The sequence below is a fragment of the Camelus ferus genome, chromosome 26 (assembly GCF_009834535.1).
Source record: "Camelus ferus isolate YT-003-E chromosome 26, BCGSAC_Cfer_1.0, whole genome shotgun sequence".
NCBI lineage: Eukaryota > Metazoa > Chordata > Mammalia > Artiodactyla > Camelidae > Camelus > Camelus ferus.
This window is the reverse complement of record NC_045721.1, coordinates 13501628-13516487: the sequence shown is the minus strand read 5'-3', so window position 1 is coordinate 13516487 and position 14860 is coordinate 13501628. Positions and strand designations below refer to the sequence as shown.

Here is a 14860-nt window from a genome sequence, read left to right as displayed (position 1 = left end):
TAACTCTTCATCAAGTGACAGTTGGTCAGGTATTGAAAAGATCACTGTGAGGATCCCAGTCTAGGGGAGAAAGTCCCCTAGTTCACGTTGCTTTGTAGGTCAGCAGTGCTGTGCTAGCTTGAGGAGGGTTACGGGGCCAAATCTGGAGGGTGAAGAAATGGAAGTGGGGGGAGGGGAAGGTGCAGAGGCTGGAGGGAGCATTCCAGTCCGATGCCCCAGGAACCAAGGAGAGCAAGGCTTATATGGGAAATGTGAGTAGTGATACAACTGGAGTAAAGGGAGCAAGTAGAGGAGAGGTTTTCAAAGGGTTAAACTGGAGAAGTTAGAGATTAATCACAACCTTATTTGTTCTAGCAAGATTTTCCCTACTGAAATCCTTTGTCAATCTACTCTTGTGTTTTCAGTTATTCCCGGGGTTAGCAAGTTTTTCTGTAAAGGACCAGCTAGGAAATATTGCTGGTTTGCATGCAGAAGGTCTGTCATGCTGTTCAGCTCTGCCTTTGTCACCTCCTGAAAGCAGCCCCAGACAGTATTTAAACTAATGAGTATGGCTGCATTCCACTATTATTTACAAAATAGACAGCAAGCTGGGATGGGCTTATGGGCTATCCTTTGCTCATTACTGGTCATCTCTTCAAGATTTATCACGTTTGGAAATAACAGAAGTCAAATACACTCACATCTGAACCCCTACGGTAGGTTTTGTCTGTCTACAAAAGTTTATCCTCCTTGGTTAAGAACATCTGTTTAAGAAAGACAAGCATTAAATAGGGAAGTAGTAAAAAAAAAATTAATAAGTAAGGTATTAATGTCGAGATAATATATTTCTCCCAATGCTTCCACCACAAAATGTAAACCTTTTACATTGTAAATGTAAAAACTTTACATTTGTACTTCATTTTAAAGAATGAACTATTTCTCTAACCTTCATAATAACCTCAAAAATACTTGAAACTTGAGGACAGGATACCTGCTTTACTCAAATAATTCCTGGAACCAAAAATAAAATACCTGGTACAAAGAAGTTGTGTTTAGAAGCATTTAAGTGAAGCAGGTATCATTTTGTCTTTTTAACAGTTGGAAAATTTGGTCCTAGAGTTGTTGGATGTTTTAAAGAAGATCAGACAGTGTCAGAGGTAGAACTAAAGTCCAGATTACCTGACTCTTGGATTTTTAATTTCAGTTATACCCTACCATCAGATTAATGAAAAAGAACACAAGCTAAACATATAATCAATATTTATAAATACACCAAGATTATTAAAATGTCTTTTATGAACTGGACTTACTGTCTTTGCTCAAAGACAAAGACTTCAAAAAAAACAAACACAAAACCTCACCTTCAACAAGGAAATGTGCCCCCCCCATCCACCCACCATTAATGCTATTTGATGCAACTGACACTGTCTTTGGCTCAAGCATCTGGCCCAAATATTTTAGAACTGTCATTAAGGAAGAGACTGTAAAATGTAGGTTTAAGTGTTGTTATCAGACATGTTCTGTCCAGAGGACTGGAAAACAGAGATACCCAGCTCGCAACCAAAGATAAGAATGAAGCAACTTAAAGAGAGATTCTTGGATAAAAGTTGGGAAGAGAATCCTGGGCAATTTCGAGCCTTGGCTCAGTTGCTCTGGACGCCTAACTACAGTCTCTTCCCTGCGACCTACAAGGAAACCTGTGGTCTTTGACATACAGCATCTTTTCCGTTCTGATTTGTGTTTCCGTTTTTAGCCAATTACAAAGTAATAACTAATACAGAGAATCATTCAGTGGGCATATAGTCAGGGTTTATCTGTGGTTACTTGATGTGAATCTGGAAAAAGTCTACCTCAATAAAGTTAAGAGGAGAATTGAGACAGCAATGCAGAAAAAAAAATACATAAAAATTATTCTCTTCTGAAATCTTTAAGTAAAAAGACAAAAATACCCCAATGGAAAAAAAAAAAATCTGCCTGACTAAATATATTAGCTTGATGCCAGAGAAACCATTGGCATTATTTCCATTCACGTAAGGATGAGTTGGCTAAACTCGGAGGAAATTGTAATCTGCAGTCTTGTAGAGAAAATGCTATGATTAAGGCTGAAAAAATGAACTTTTCTCCATCACCGAAACAGAGTAGTTGAATGTGATGCTGACATTGGAGTCTGTTGACCTGCCTCATTCCACTCTTAGTTCAGAGATGGTCAAGGATCAGCAAAGTGTGGTCAGCTATCAATAGCTGATTTATAAGTGAAAATATTTAGGTGACAGGTAAGTACAGGCATGCCCAAACATATTTGGCCCTAAAGGATTCAAATAGAGGGATTCAGTCTCCCTCAAAATCCCACAGGCACAGGGGATCTGGAAGAAATCTGCAAGCCATTCTCCTTGAAATAAATGAAGCCAAAGTGTTGCATGCAAGCATCAGCAGCTGTTTCTCACGTAACATGCCTTCTCTCTTAAATATGGCATATAACGTCATCTTCTGGGATAGTGATTCTTAGAGTGTGGTCCCTGGACCAACAGCATCAACACCACCTGATGCCAGCACCTTGCTCTTGAACTTTCCAGCTTCCAGACTGTGAGAAAGGAATGTTTAACCCACTCAGTCTAGAATGGTACAGGCTGTTGAAAGAAATTTTCTATCTCAAAGTGAAATTTTTTTGTAATACTCACAACAGGCTTTATTTATCTGTCCTTAGGTTCAAAATGTATATGTTGATTTTAAAAATGGGAAAGAGCCATTTCATATTTATGTTCATGGCTGCATATGTTCAAGGTTTTATAAAGGTTTCCTGTATATATGGCAATGTTGATTACTTAGGCAATTGCAGAACTTTTAGTATTGTGGACATGTTATACATCTTCCCAGAGTTTACTGCTCTAGTGATTTCTCAAAATACACAAAAATTGTCTGATTTCTACTTTATTAAACCTTTTTCAAAACAAGAAAAACACTTTGGGGCAAAATCCAGGGGCCTTATTGCAAGGAATATCCTTGCTATTTCTAAATTAATGTTGTCACTATAGTTACCTTGTTTTTCTTGGTAAAGGATAGGATGTTTGTTCATCTATTTTTGTGTTTAGAATACAATGAAATACATTCTCTCTAACCTATATCACTGGACATAGTGATATAGTGTGTCAGTTTTTGTGTTAGTGTGTCAGTTTTTGTGTTAGTGTGTCAAGAAAACAATCACTTTGTTACATTTTTTTAAAATAGTATGAAAAATCTCTGTAATGATAACAGACTTGTAGCTGTTAAATTTTAAAGTCACTGGTACGTAATCATTGAAGTGTTCTCATAGATATTACCTATATTAATGTCAAAACAGAAAGAATAGATTTTACTCTTCAGATTTGACCAATGCAATGTTTGCAGTTAAACTCTTTACCAATAGGTGGTGCTAGAAAGTTTAATATTTATTCGAATAGTTGAACTTAATGGGGAAAATGTGCTAAAATGCTTGTTTTTAAACAAAAAGCATCATAAAGATATATATATGCAACTAATTATATAGATAGATATAATTAACCTCTCTTTGTTTCTGTTGCAGCATTATCTAAGACAGTTCGACTCGTTGGTGGTAGTGGCCCTCATGAAGGCAGAGTGGAAATTTTCCATGATGGCCAGTGGGGTACCATTTGTGACGACCGCTGGGAATTGCGTGTTGGACAGGTCATCTGTAGGAGTTTGGGATACCAAGGTGTTCAGAATGTGCATAAGGATGCTCATTTTGGACAAGGTAATTTTTTTTTAATGAAATGTAGGCATCATTCTCCAATATATACAGTCAAGTAGAGACAGGAATATACAGGATAGGATATAGGATTTCTTTAAAGGCCTTTACTAGAAAGTAGAACTGAAAAGAGGGATATTTAAAAATCAAAAGACATATGCTCTTAGGCAACCTTTAATGTTTGAACATTTAGAGTCAGTCTGTTAGTTGGAGAATGTAACGCAGAGGAAAATAAGGCAAAGTGATTGGTAAAGGTAGAACAAGAGAAATAGGGAATTGGTGACAAGGGATGACTTCCTGGGAAACTTGGTTGACATACCCGAGTCTTGTGGGCATCTGGGCAATCCCATGTCCTCTCTCATCCTCTCTTCTGTGGAACTGGAGAGGAGGCTGCCTGCTTCTGCACCTGTCTCCCAGTCATGTCCCACAGGAATGAGGTGTATCCTTAGTCCATGATGGAGCACCTGTGTTCTGAAAGGACAGTGAAGAGCTTTGAAAGGGAAAGAAGCAATTACGTGGGCTCTCTGTCCCTACTAATCACGCCTTCTCCTTGAAGGAGCATGATGGGAAAGAAGGGAAGAGAAATGTTATTTCCCTCTCTGTTCGAGGTTGAAGTGTATAATTTTTTCGCAGCATGTATTTTGTGTATTTTCTTCTGGATGACTCAGTTATCTGTTCTCAGAATGTATTGAAAGAGCTAGGAAGAAAATCCTCAAGAGGTAAAATATTTGAATGTTCACCCATGGTATGTTTACCACCTCCTTTTTTTCCTCTAAACTGGCACCTAATAATAGGTTTTACATATAATTACACATATGCTTCAATTCTGAATGACAGGTTAGAAGAAAGTAGCCATATATATGTAAACTAGAATTTCAGAGTCAGTCTTTCCTATCTATTTATTCTACTGGCTATATCCGGTAAATAATTGGTGTCACTAAAGTTGATGTGGACCAAAAAAAGATTTAACCATCTCAATTTTATGTTACTCTTCTAGATAGCTGTGGGCAATAGGAAATTGTGTGCAAAATTATAGAGATAAAATAGCATTGCCAGATAATCAGGTATAATGATAAAATAGTAGAGTGTGTCAAATTATATCCGAAGACTAAACAAGATAAGCCAGACTTCTTAAATTCATAAAAGATATTATTAAGTATTATTATGCTACAATTTATTGAGTAATAACCATGTGTCAGGCATGTGCTAAACACATAAATAGAATGAGTAACAGGTCACAATTATTTTCTTTACTCCTTTACCTAAATGAATTAATTGTATCAGATTTAAGAGATTAACTTAAGCAGGGACCCAGTTTTTAGAAGCCAGAAAGGTAATTTAATTTTATGAAGAGGGCAGTCACAAGACAAAAGAGTATGGTGATGTTGAAAGTTTCTGCACCCAGTTTCAGCCCCTGGGCACCAGTTTTTAATTTGTGCCTTAAAAGTTTGAATAGAAGAAACAAATGAAATGGAAAACATCTGTAATCTGCCACCACCAGATAGATCATTGGAATTTTCAAATTTTCCATTTCTACTACACTTTCAGATTTCAGACAGTGCAGATACAACACACTGTAAAATTTACTTCCTAAAGTGAAATGTTTTCAATATCAATAAGGTAGATTTTTTTTTTTTCCCAGAGAAGGGAAAAAGAAAAAAATCCCCAATTCTTAGTCACTGGAGAATCAAATGAATCAGTTAACTGTTTATCAAGACTAACCTGTGAATCTGAGTTTCCGCAGTGGTGTGTGGGGACAGATCCATAGTATGAAAGGCCATTTATTTTAAATATGTAATTGTACCAAACATCTCAGATCACTGTTAGCACCCACGACATGGACAGCTGCAGTCCTTATAGAAGGTGTACAGTTCTGACGCACGGTGCCTTACTCCCCTGGTAGATGGCTAAAAAATGCTTCGGTTTTAGAAATAATGGTGGGCAGATGATTTAAATTTTTAGGATGTGCCTTTGAAATATAGTTTGCCGGTTGTCCAGACGATCGAATAAACATGGACTAGCTGAATAGTACGATCCAAAAAGAGAAAAATATACTAAAATACCTTTCATCAACATGAGTTTTTTTTTTTTTTTTTTTCGGGGTGGGGAGAGATAATTCTGTATTTATTTATTTATGTATGATTTATTTATTTATTTCATGGCAGTACTGGGGATTGAACCCAGGACCTCGTGCATGCTAAGCACATGCTTTACCACTGAGCTATCCCCTCCCCTCACAAGATGAGTTATTTTATAGCTTAAATTATCCAAGGAATTAACAACTCTGCATTCATGTTTATATCTTTAAGAAACAAGCCCAGGAGTCTAGCTTTCTAAGCTCTTATATCTTAAAGTAAACTTTTAATCTATGACAAAGAGGAAACCAAATTCAGAACAGCAGCAATAATAGACGTACCTTAGTTCCAGGGAAACGAATACGACTTGGCAAAATACAATCCGTGGTAGGAAAGTGAGTAAGATATTGTACCCTGGCTCTGTGCCTTTTCTGAGTGTGAAAACTTGCCATGGACTTCAGTGCTGTTTCTCCACTGAGGTTCCAAACCTAGATGGTAAACCCACAGTTCGAGACCATTGTCTTAAGATGCCATTCGCTTGAAGGCCTGGTCTCACAAGTGAAATAGTCTTTTCCCCATGGCTTTTATTCATTCTTGCTTATACCGCTAGGGATTTCTAGTCTAAAGCACAGATAAGAAAGGACGAAAAGAAATATTCTGAAATAGTGGCCAAAAAAAGAAAAAAAAAAAAAGCTCATTATTTAAATATGAAGCAATAGAGTTTAGTCTCATGTGAAATTATTTATTTGACTATCTGGAGACAATCCTCCGACGTTTTCTTCAGATGACTGACTACTTGTCTAAGATGAGTGTCTGTTTTCAGTGTATTTATGGTAGCTGATAATTCCATCCATTATACTATAGTTTTATTATGATAAAACAACAAGGGAAATCAGAATTTTGGTTTTCCACTCACATTTTCAAGTGCCTACTAAAGTAACTTGGAAAGACTGAAAGTTTTATATGCTAATGAGATACGAGGTGAAACCTTAGCTTCTAATAGTGACATCTCAGACTTTCAGTTTCCTTTCCAATAAAATGGGAATAACACAAACCCAGCAGATTTATTTGGACTCTTAAATAAGCTGGCGTATAGGAAGTGCCAACACAAAGCCTGACCCAGGGTCCTGCTCCACAGGGGCAGAGATCACTGGGGGTGACACCGCCAACTGTGTGAAGACACATTTATTTGCCACCTCTTTGAAAGGTAGAAAAGTCAGGTTAGTGTGATGTTGTATAGTGGCATTAGCAATGTTCCAAGGATGGTAAGGTTGAACGTGGCTTTCCCTGTACAGAGGTGTGATTTAAGAAGCATCTTTTGTAACAACTCTCCCATGCTCCCCACTCAACTCCTCGCAGGCCCTGCTCTTGTTTCAGCTCTCTGGGTAGAGTTCAGTTCCAAACAATTGAAGAATGATTATGAGAATTTTTAAATAATAAAGCAAGATGAGCTGGGAGAAGGAACAGAACTGAGGTGATTTGCTCTGGAGAAAAAGAATCCAAGAAATAAATTTCATGATCTGGTTCCTTGTACGTTGTATTGTAAGAAGCAGGCTTACCTCGTAAGCTGATTTTGGATTAGACATGGCAAACAGCCTTTTTATGTAAAGCTGTTTAAACTCCTCCTCCATTTTCTAGTCCTCCACCTTAAATTTACAGTTTACTTAGGAGGAAAAGAAAAAGCAGTCTTGAATGCAGAACCAAGACAGGAAAGGAAATTTAGCAGTATGAGCAGAGGAGTAGAGGGGAGAGGAGGAGAAAGGTGAGTTAGAGTTTTAATATGTATCATTCTCTTAGGAAAGCAAGGAGAATCAGATTCATACTATATTGTACATTATTATCAAAATTGAAACAAGAAGAAAAAAGTTTAAATTTATCTCTTTTGTATAATTCTCCCATTAAAGAAAGAATACAATTTTCTGAACACAGTTTCTCCCCTTCCTTTTTATTTTTATTTTTTTTCCTTTCTGGCTTTAAAATAGTAAACCTGGCTCACCAGAGATAATCCTTATTAGCTTTAAGAACAATTAGTTTTACAGCTGCAAGCAAAATGATTTATAGGAATAAAGCTTAAAGCACATTCCTTTAAATAAGTTCTTTCATGCGGATGCACCTTTTGCATAAAGTGGAACATTCTTTTTTTCTGAGTAGACAAAAAGGTTACATTAAGGAAGCACTGAGCAGGCTCTGGTGCCTGCCACTGCATGTAACAGGGAGGGGACAGTGAGTCTCCTCTCTCCCTGTGCAGACTTTCCAGTCCCTCGTCCTAGTGGTCTCCCTATAGCAAACTTGGATGAGCTCTATCAGACTTTGGTGGCACTCTAGAAATTTGTTCTAGGCGAGTATGAGCCTGTAGGCTGAGGCAGGAAGTGAGAGCTGGATCTGGAGAAGCTATCTCATCTTCTCCTAAATGTAGAGGAGTTGAGGCTGAAGCTGCAAACTTCAAAGCAGAAACACAAGAAAATTCTAAGCCTAAATGCCATCTTTTTTTATTCATTACCGCTTTTGCATCCCATAATCAATTTTCTGAGTGGAATTTTTAAAATTACAAGAATCAACTGAAGAAAATCAAAAATATAACTGTACTTCTGAACTGTCTGGTAGTGACTGGGAGTAAAGACAATCTCAAAAGATAAATAAAATGTATCAGTAGGTCAGAACTCTAGTTCTTACATACTGCTCCCTGCACACTGAAAGTTTTAAAATGTAGATGTTTATATGTTTATATGTTGGATATTATATGTTGGAATCTGATACAGAATTTAGAAGGTTCTTAACATTCGTTTTGTTACTTGTTGGTAACAAAGACAATAAATGAGGCAATGAAAGTACAGAATAATATTGTTTATCAAGTGTTTACTACGTGCTCTCATGTAGTGCTCACAGCACCTGTGAGAAATAGATTTTATAGCCCCAGTTGTCATAGAGAAACTAAGTAAAATGATAGAACTGTCAAAAAACTTGCCCAAATTTACAGAGCTACTGCAGTGGTTGTGGGGGAGGGGTCAGCACTCATTTCTTAAGTTGTCTCTGCACTAGACAGAATGTCCCTCCAAGTTCTTTGTCCTTAAGAACTTCATTTCTAAAGAGCTTGCTTCTTCAGGATCTTAGAATCATAAATTCTAAAGATAAATAAGATCTTAGAGCTATTTCAGCCCCACCCCTCTGTTCAGCATATATGATAAAACAAGGAAAATAAGTAACTTCTCCAGAACCACAAAACTAGACCCAGAACTGTAAGTTCACTCATTCTCTGTTCTGATTCTCATTTCATTTTTTACTTTGATCCAATAATAATAACAACAACAACAACAACAACGTTTTTCTCAAGGAAGAAGCTGTTGACAAAGCACTTCCCAACTAGAAGTCTTAAAAGTGATATAAATGCATGTCACCCAGCCATGACTGGATTTAAATTTCATTCAGAGACTTTTAACCATTAGTGACTTTTGCTTCCCCACTTACTGATTCAGCAGCTGATCTCAAATCTCATCGTGTCACTATGTATCTCACTAACGTTGAAAGTATGATTTCCTCTTTTTTTTTTTTTTTTTTGGTTACTGAAGAAAAGATTAAAGAAACTCAGATCACTCAGAAAAAATACCAATATTTATCTTTTCCAAAGAGAAATTAAGAGGAAATGGTATCATCTGCCAAGCATACTCCCAAGCATCACAAACCAAACTCATAAAGTCGTGGGTTCCACAGACAACACGGTTATCGTCGTCGGCTTTGGGAAACACAGAATCAGTCCATTTGTCCTCCTTATGCAGCCTTCCAGTTGAGAAGGGAGTTGTAGATGTATGGATGGTTAGGTAGGTAGATAAACAGATCAGTAGATAGGATTACAGAATAAAAACATATCTAAAATATACACATCAATTTTGCATAGGTTTCCACCAGTTGAAAGAATAGTTCAGAGGCAAAAAATAACAATGACAGCACAACAAAAATCCTTGAATAACAGTTATAACCTAAAGAAATAAAAACAAATCTAGTTTTTAATCTTTGAGGTATACATGAAGATGAAATTTTACGAATTTTATGCTGCCTTTGCATTAATTTTTAATGCAGAAAACAATTTGTAAGGAGATGAGAAATACATAGGAAATAAATTTTTTCCTTAGGCTCAATAGTCCTGAATATGTTCACATAAAAATAAAATGGCAAATCTTTGAAAGTTATTTTTACATCTCTATTTGGGCTTTTTTGTGGTCAGTGAATAGCACCAAGTTTTAAATGTCATCAGGTTCTGTTGTTTGGCTCTGTTCTCTCTCCTACTTCGAGAAAGCCATGCATCCTTTCTGAGGCTCAGTGTATTTACCTGTAAAACGGAGATAATTGCCAATATTTTACAAAGTTATTAGAAGAAGATTTTTTGAATTATATGTGAAAAGACCTAGCATGTTCACTGTGTCTGAATCTTCCACGTAGCATGAGATCAGAGTTATTGAATGACACAATATATTTATCATATCTCTGTATTCTTGATGGGAAGAGCACTGGAATATGAGCTAGGGGTTCTACATAAAAGAATCAGCTTTGCCATCAGTTTACGTATGTGACCTCAGTTGCAACATTTACCTAAAGCAGAGGCCTTCACTAGAAGGTCAGTGCCAGAGAGAATGGATTCTGATTTTATTCACTCATGTAGGCCTTCAGAAGAGATCTGTTGCATGACTTAATCTGTTAACACAGGGGACTGCAGTCAATCACTGGTTAAAGACACTGGCTCTAGGCCGACCTGGGGTGGTGGGATGCTGGCTCCATCATGCACTGGCTGTGTGACCTTGGACAAAGTGACTTATTCTCTCTGATTTTCACTTTCCTCAAGAGTAATGTGATACCATAATAGCATTTCTTAACTTTTTAAGGTTGCTTGAGAATTCAGTGTGATAACAGCTCAAAATACTTTGAATATTTTCTGCCACATAGTAAACTCTTAAAAGAATGGGCTTAAATGTTCATTATTATGACAACAGCTCTGGTACTCTAACATTCATGAATTCCTCTACTGCGGTTTCTGAAAACTTGTGCTCACATGTCAGCACATTGACTGAGTAATACCTGTTTGGTGCTACCCCTGTGGGGATGGCCCTGCTGGATGTTCAGCCGTTGAGAGAATTCTTACCCTTAATTCTCTTTTCCTGCATTGTAAAAATTCTTCACTGCTGAGATAAACATCGAGTGACTAGATCTATAAAATGTAGAGCAAAAGCACCTCTGTACCATGGGTACAGAGGTCATGGGGCCATACGGTTCTCGTGCTCCCAATCTCAGCAGAACCATGGCTTTCACGAGAAGTTTACTTATGTTTATTGATACAATGTCTGTAAGTGTAATAAATACAATTTATAAATGCCCCACTGTTTTGGCTCCCTGCCATGGTAACATGGAAGTAGTTTTACTATTTATGCAATTGTTATTATTTGCCTGTGGTTTTGAGTTTCCAAAAAGTTTATGTAGACTTTATATATTTAAAACGAACATGCATACACAAACATGCTCCAACATACAAACACTCACGGGATCATAATATACACACAGAAAGAGCAATTTGTAAACCAAAAAGTACTCCTGGCAAGGTTTGTGACTTTGAGATCCTATTTCCCTAATCTGTTCCTTTTTATCTGCCTTAAAATTTCAAGTTGAGAAGGTTCAATACTGTTGTAAACGTTTCAGAAAACACTTGAACTCTCCAGGTTACTACTCTTCTAAAGGATCAGCCCAGGAAAACCTTTGCTTGTCTAATAGAAACATTGTTTGGATCCTAATGATTTAATTACTATTATATGAAGTGAAAAAATGCAATATCCCAAGTTATCTTGATAATATAAACCTAAATATAATTTGTCTTGCATTGGGGTGTTTCTAGTGAAGGTACAAATCATTCAAAAATTAAATGAATGTATCTATCTATATCACATGTAGAAATCAAAATCTCCTAACTCTAAGAGTAAATCTTCACAGAAAATATCTATATAAACACCCTATTAACTGTTTTTTTAGCTTACAGATTTTTTTCTTCTTCAATCCAGCTTGCAAATTTTGCCAGACATACAGTTGTAAAATGTAGTTCTGATGATGTTACTTTTTTCTGGTAACTCACAATATAAAATTCAAAAATTTTTACAGCATGATCCCAGCATTCTATTCAACCTTCCGAAAGAGCCCTTCTCTTTTCATTAATATACTTCATGTTTTAGATGCCAGGAGACCACTAACTGTTCTAATATAGCAAGCATTTTCATGCTGTCCCCACTGTATGGTGTGACTTCTTTTTAATCCATGGAAAACCTCCATTCACTTTTTTAAGGTTTGGTCAGATGTTATCCACATTGTGATTACAAAATTTCTAGTATCTGTTGATTTATTAATATAGGCACATACTACTGAATAATTATGCACATTATTAGCCATGCACATATTGTTAATTTTTATTTATTAAATTCACAGAATATTTGAAAATCAGTCATAAATAAAAATTAACAATATGTGCCATTATATATGCTTCTTTAAAAAACGTCTTTAACTCTTAAAGCTACACAAAGTCTGTTTCTAAGTTTTGAATACATTTCTAAATATGCTTTATGTAGCTCTTGTGACTGAAACATCATATTGATCCAAATGGAAAAAATACATTATTGATTATGCTTACAGTATTAGGATATTTATTTACCACCCACCAATTTTGCAGAAGTATTTATTGAAATTTTGCTATTAAATCATCAGTTTCTTGATGGCATAAAATGTTCTTGAAAACTCATTAGGAGGTTGACAATATTACATGTTTAACAAAACCCAATGAAATCATTCTTTTAGAGTTTTTTTTTTTAAAGGTTCTGTTCCCACATATCTTAAGTGTAAAAGAAAGAACTTTTTAAAAAATCTTTAGAGAATATCAGAAAAACAATTCCAAACATTCATTCTAAAGTTTTCTTGCCATGAATTCCTTTAAAAAAAACAGTTGTTGTCTATTCCTTGATAAAGTAATGTCCTTATCTTGAAAGTGAAGGTTAAGTTTGTTTAGTTAATTATCTGCTCAGTAGCCTACTGCTGACAGCCCTTGTTTTTCCTTCTACTCTGTCTGAGAAAGAATTCAGGCAGAGAATAAGTGTTAGCTCTGCCATTGTCTCTTGGTTTGCTTGTGTTTGCAATTAATAATCTATGGTCTTCTTGCAGGATAGGTTGCAATCCCTTTGCTAATTGTGTTAGTCTTACTTTGGAGTTTTGTTTTTTTTTTTAATTGAAGTGTATAGTTGATTTACAATGTGGTGTTAGTTTCTCGTATACAGCATAGTGATTCAGTTATACATTCTATATATGTATACATTCTTTTCCATATTCTGTTTCATTATAATAATAAGATATTGAGTGTGGTTTAATTAAAAGTAGATAATACACTTGGTAGACCAGGCACGTGCAAACTGAAATACACTGGAACTTAAGAACTCCAGGATCTCTTATGTTCCAGATATGCCTCGTACAGATACACCTAGATCAGTAAGTCACTGCATACATCAGTTATTATTAAAGCTTATTTCCTTCCTTCCTTCTAAAAATAAAACTAATTTATTAAATCCTTAGAGAAAACCAATCATTCTTTACTCTATGACTTCATAGAACTGTGTATATACCTTTGTTATGGCTCTTACTACTTTGTATTGCAGCAGTTTACACATTGACAGAATATAAAATTTTATGCGGCAGTAGGATTAATTTTTGAATCTTAATACAGAGCACAGAATGTGTATATAGATAATGATCAACACATTTTTGTTAAACTAGTGAATAAATTAATGGCTCTGTTCCATTCAAACATAAATATTAAACTATGCTTATTAATACAGTTATATCTGATTTTTGCAGGTACTGGTCCAATATGGCTGAATGAAGTATTTTGTTTTGGGAGAGAATCATCAATTGAAGAGTGCAGAATTAAACAGTGGGGTGTAAGAGCCTGTTCACATGCTGAGGACGCTGGAGTCACTTGCACTACATAATGTATCATATTTTCATTCACATGTACGAAATTGTTGCAAAATGATTTTTATTACTTTGCTTCATTAAAATCAGTTTAATGAATATTTAGGGGTTAAGAATATTGTCCAAAGGAAAGGGATATTTAAAAATCACTCGATAAACATATTAAACACCTTCTACTTACTGTATGTCTATATTTGAACCATTTTAACTTCTCTAGCTTTTTAAATGTAATTTTCTAATATAGTGACTTATGTATTGAATTGAATATATTGAAGTTAAGCCTTCTAGATGACAAATGCCACTGATAATGAAAACACACTCTGATCATTGGCTCCAATTTATATCTTCACCACAAGATTACAGCTTTTGCCTTCTTTGTAATCTATTTAGTTGATTTTAATGTGATTAATTTTTGAATAGGGTTGAGAAGATTTGTTTTGTGCTCAGTTTGCAAATTCTCCAATCCATACACATTTTTAAAGGAAGAATCTTGCCCAGCTATCAAGGTCTCTGTGCAGTAACTATAGCAATGTTAATATATGTTTCTGCCATGATGAAAAACTCATATTGATGTGACTAATAACATGGTTATTAACAATAATATGGTTGTATATTACATGGTCATGTATTGATAGAGCTTTTTTTTGTCTTTTTTTTTTTTTTTTGTCTTTTTTTAAAGTGAACCATAAAGTTAGTTGAGAGCAGGACGTAAGAGAAAAGGAACAGGCCCACCATTGCTGTAGGTGTCTAGACAATTTGTGGATCAAAAATGTCATTTTCAACATGGAGCTCAGTTTGTTATGCATTTTAAATTAAGTTGAGCAGTTGCCTTGTTACAATTCTAGAACACCATGTTTAAAAGGTAAGTAAGATCGATACTTAACTCCATTCTAACTAACAGCATGCAGATGTCTTGAAAGCAGAGGGAAGTTTCAACAACCCTTCTGTGGAGTCTTCCATGAAGTGAGTCAATAATTACAACCAGAGACAGAGGCATCTTCAGCCCTAAAGGGTTGATGACCGTGCACAGGCCAAACTAGTACCAAGTTCACCCTGGAACCTGGTGACTCTGCCCAAC

The 14860-nt window shown here is 35.7% G+C and overlaps 1 protein-coding gene across 5 annotated transcripts in view; it reads left to right on the top strand.

Annotated features, from left to right (window-relative positions):
• The window catches only part of MSR1 (macrophage scavenger receptor 1), a 64279-nt gene extending 49863 nt beyond the window's left edge, over positions 1-14416 (top strand). For all 5 annotated transcript variants that reach the window (XM_032468676.1, XM_006191592.3, XM_032468675.1 and 2 more), the window contains 2 exons: positions 3539-3727; positions 13666-14416. In XM_032468676.1, coding sequence (XP_032324567.1) covers positions 3539-3727; positions 13666-13799 — 323 coding nt within the window. In that variant the 3' untranslated portion in view covers positions 13800-14416. The remainder of the gene's footprint in view (positions 1-3538; positions 3728-13665) is intronic.
• The last annotated feature ends 444 nt before the right edge of the window (positions 14417-14860 follow it).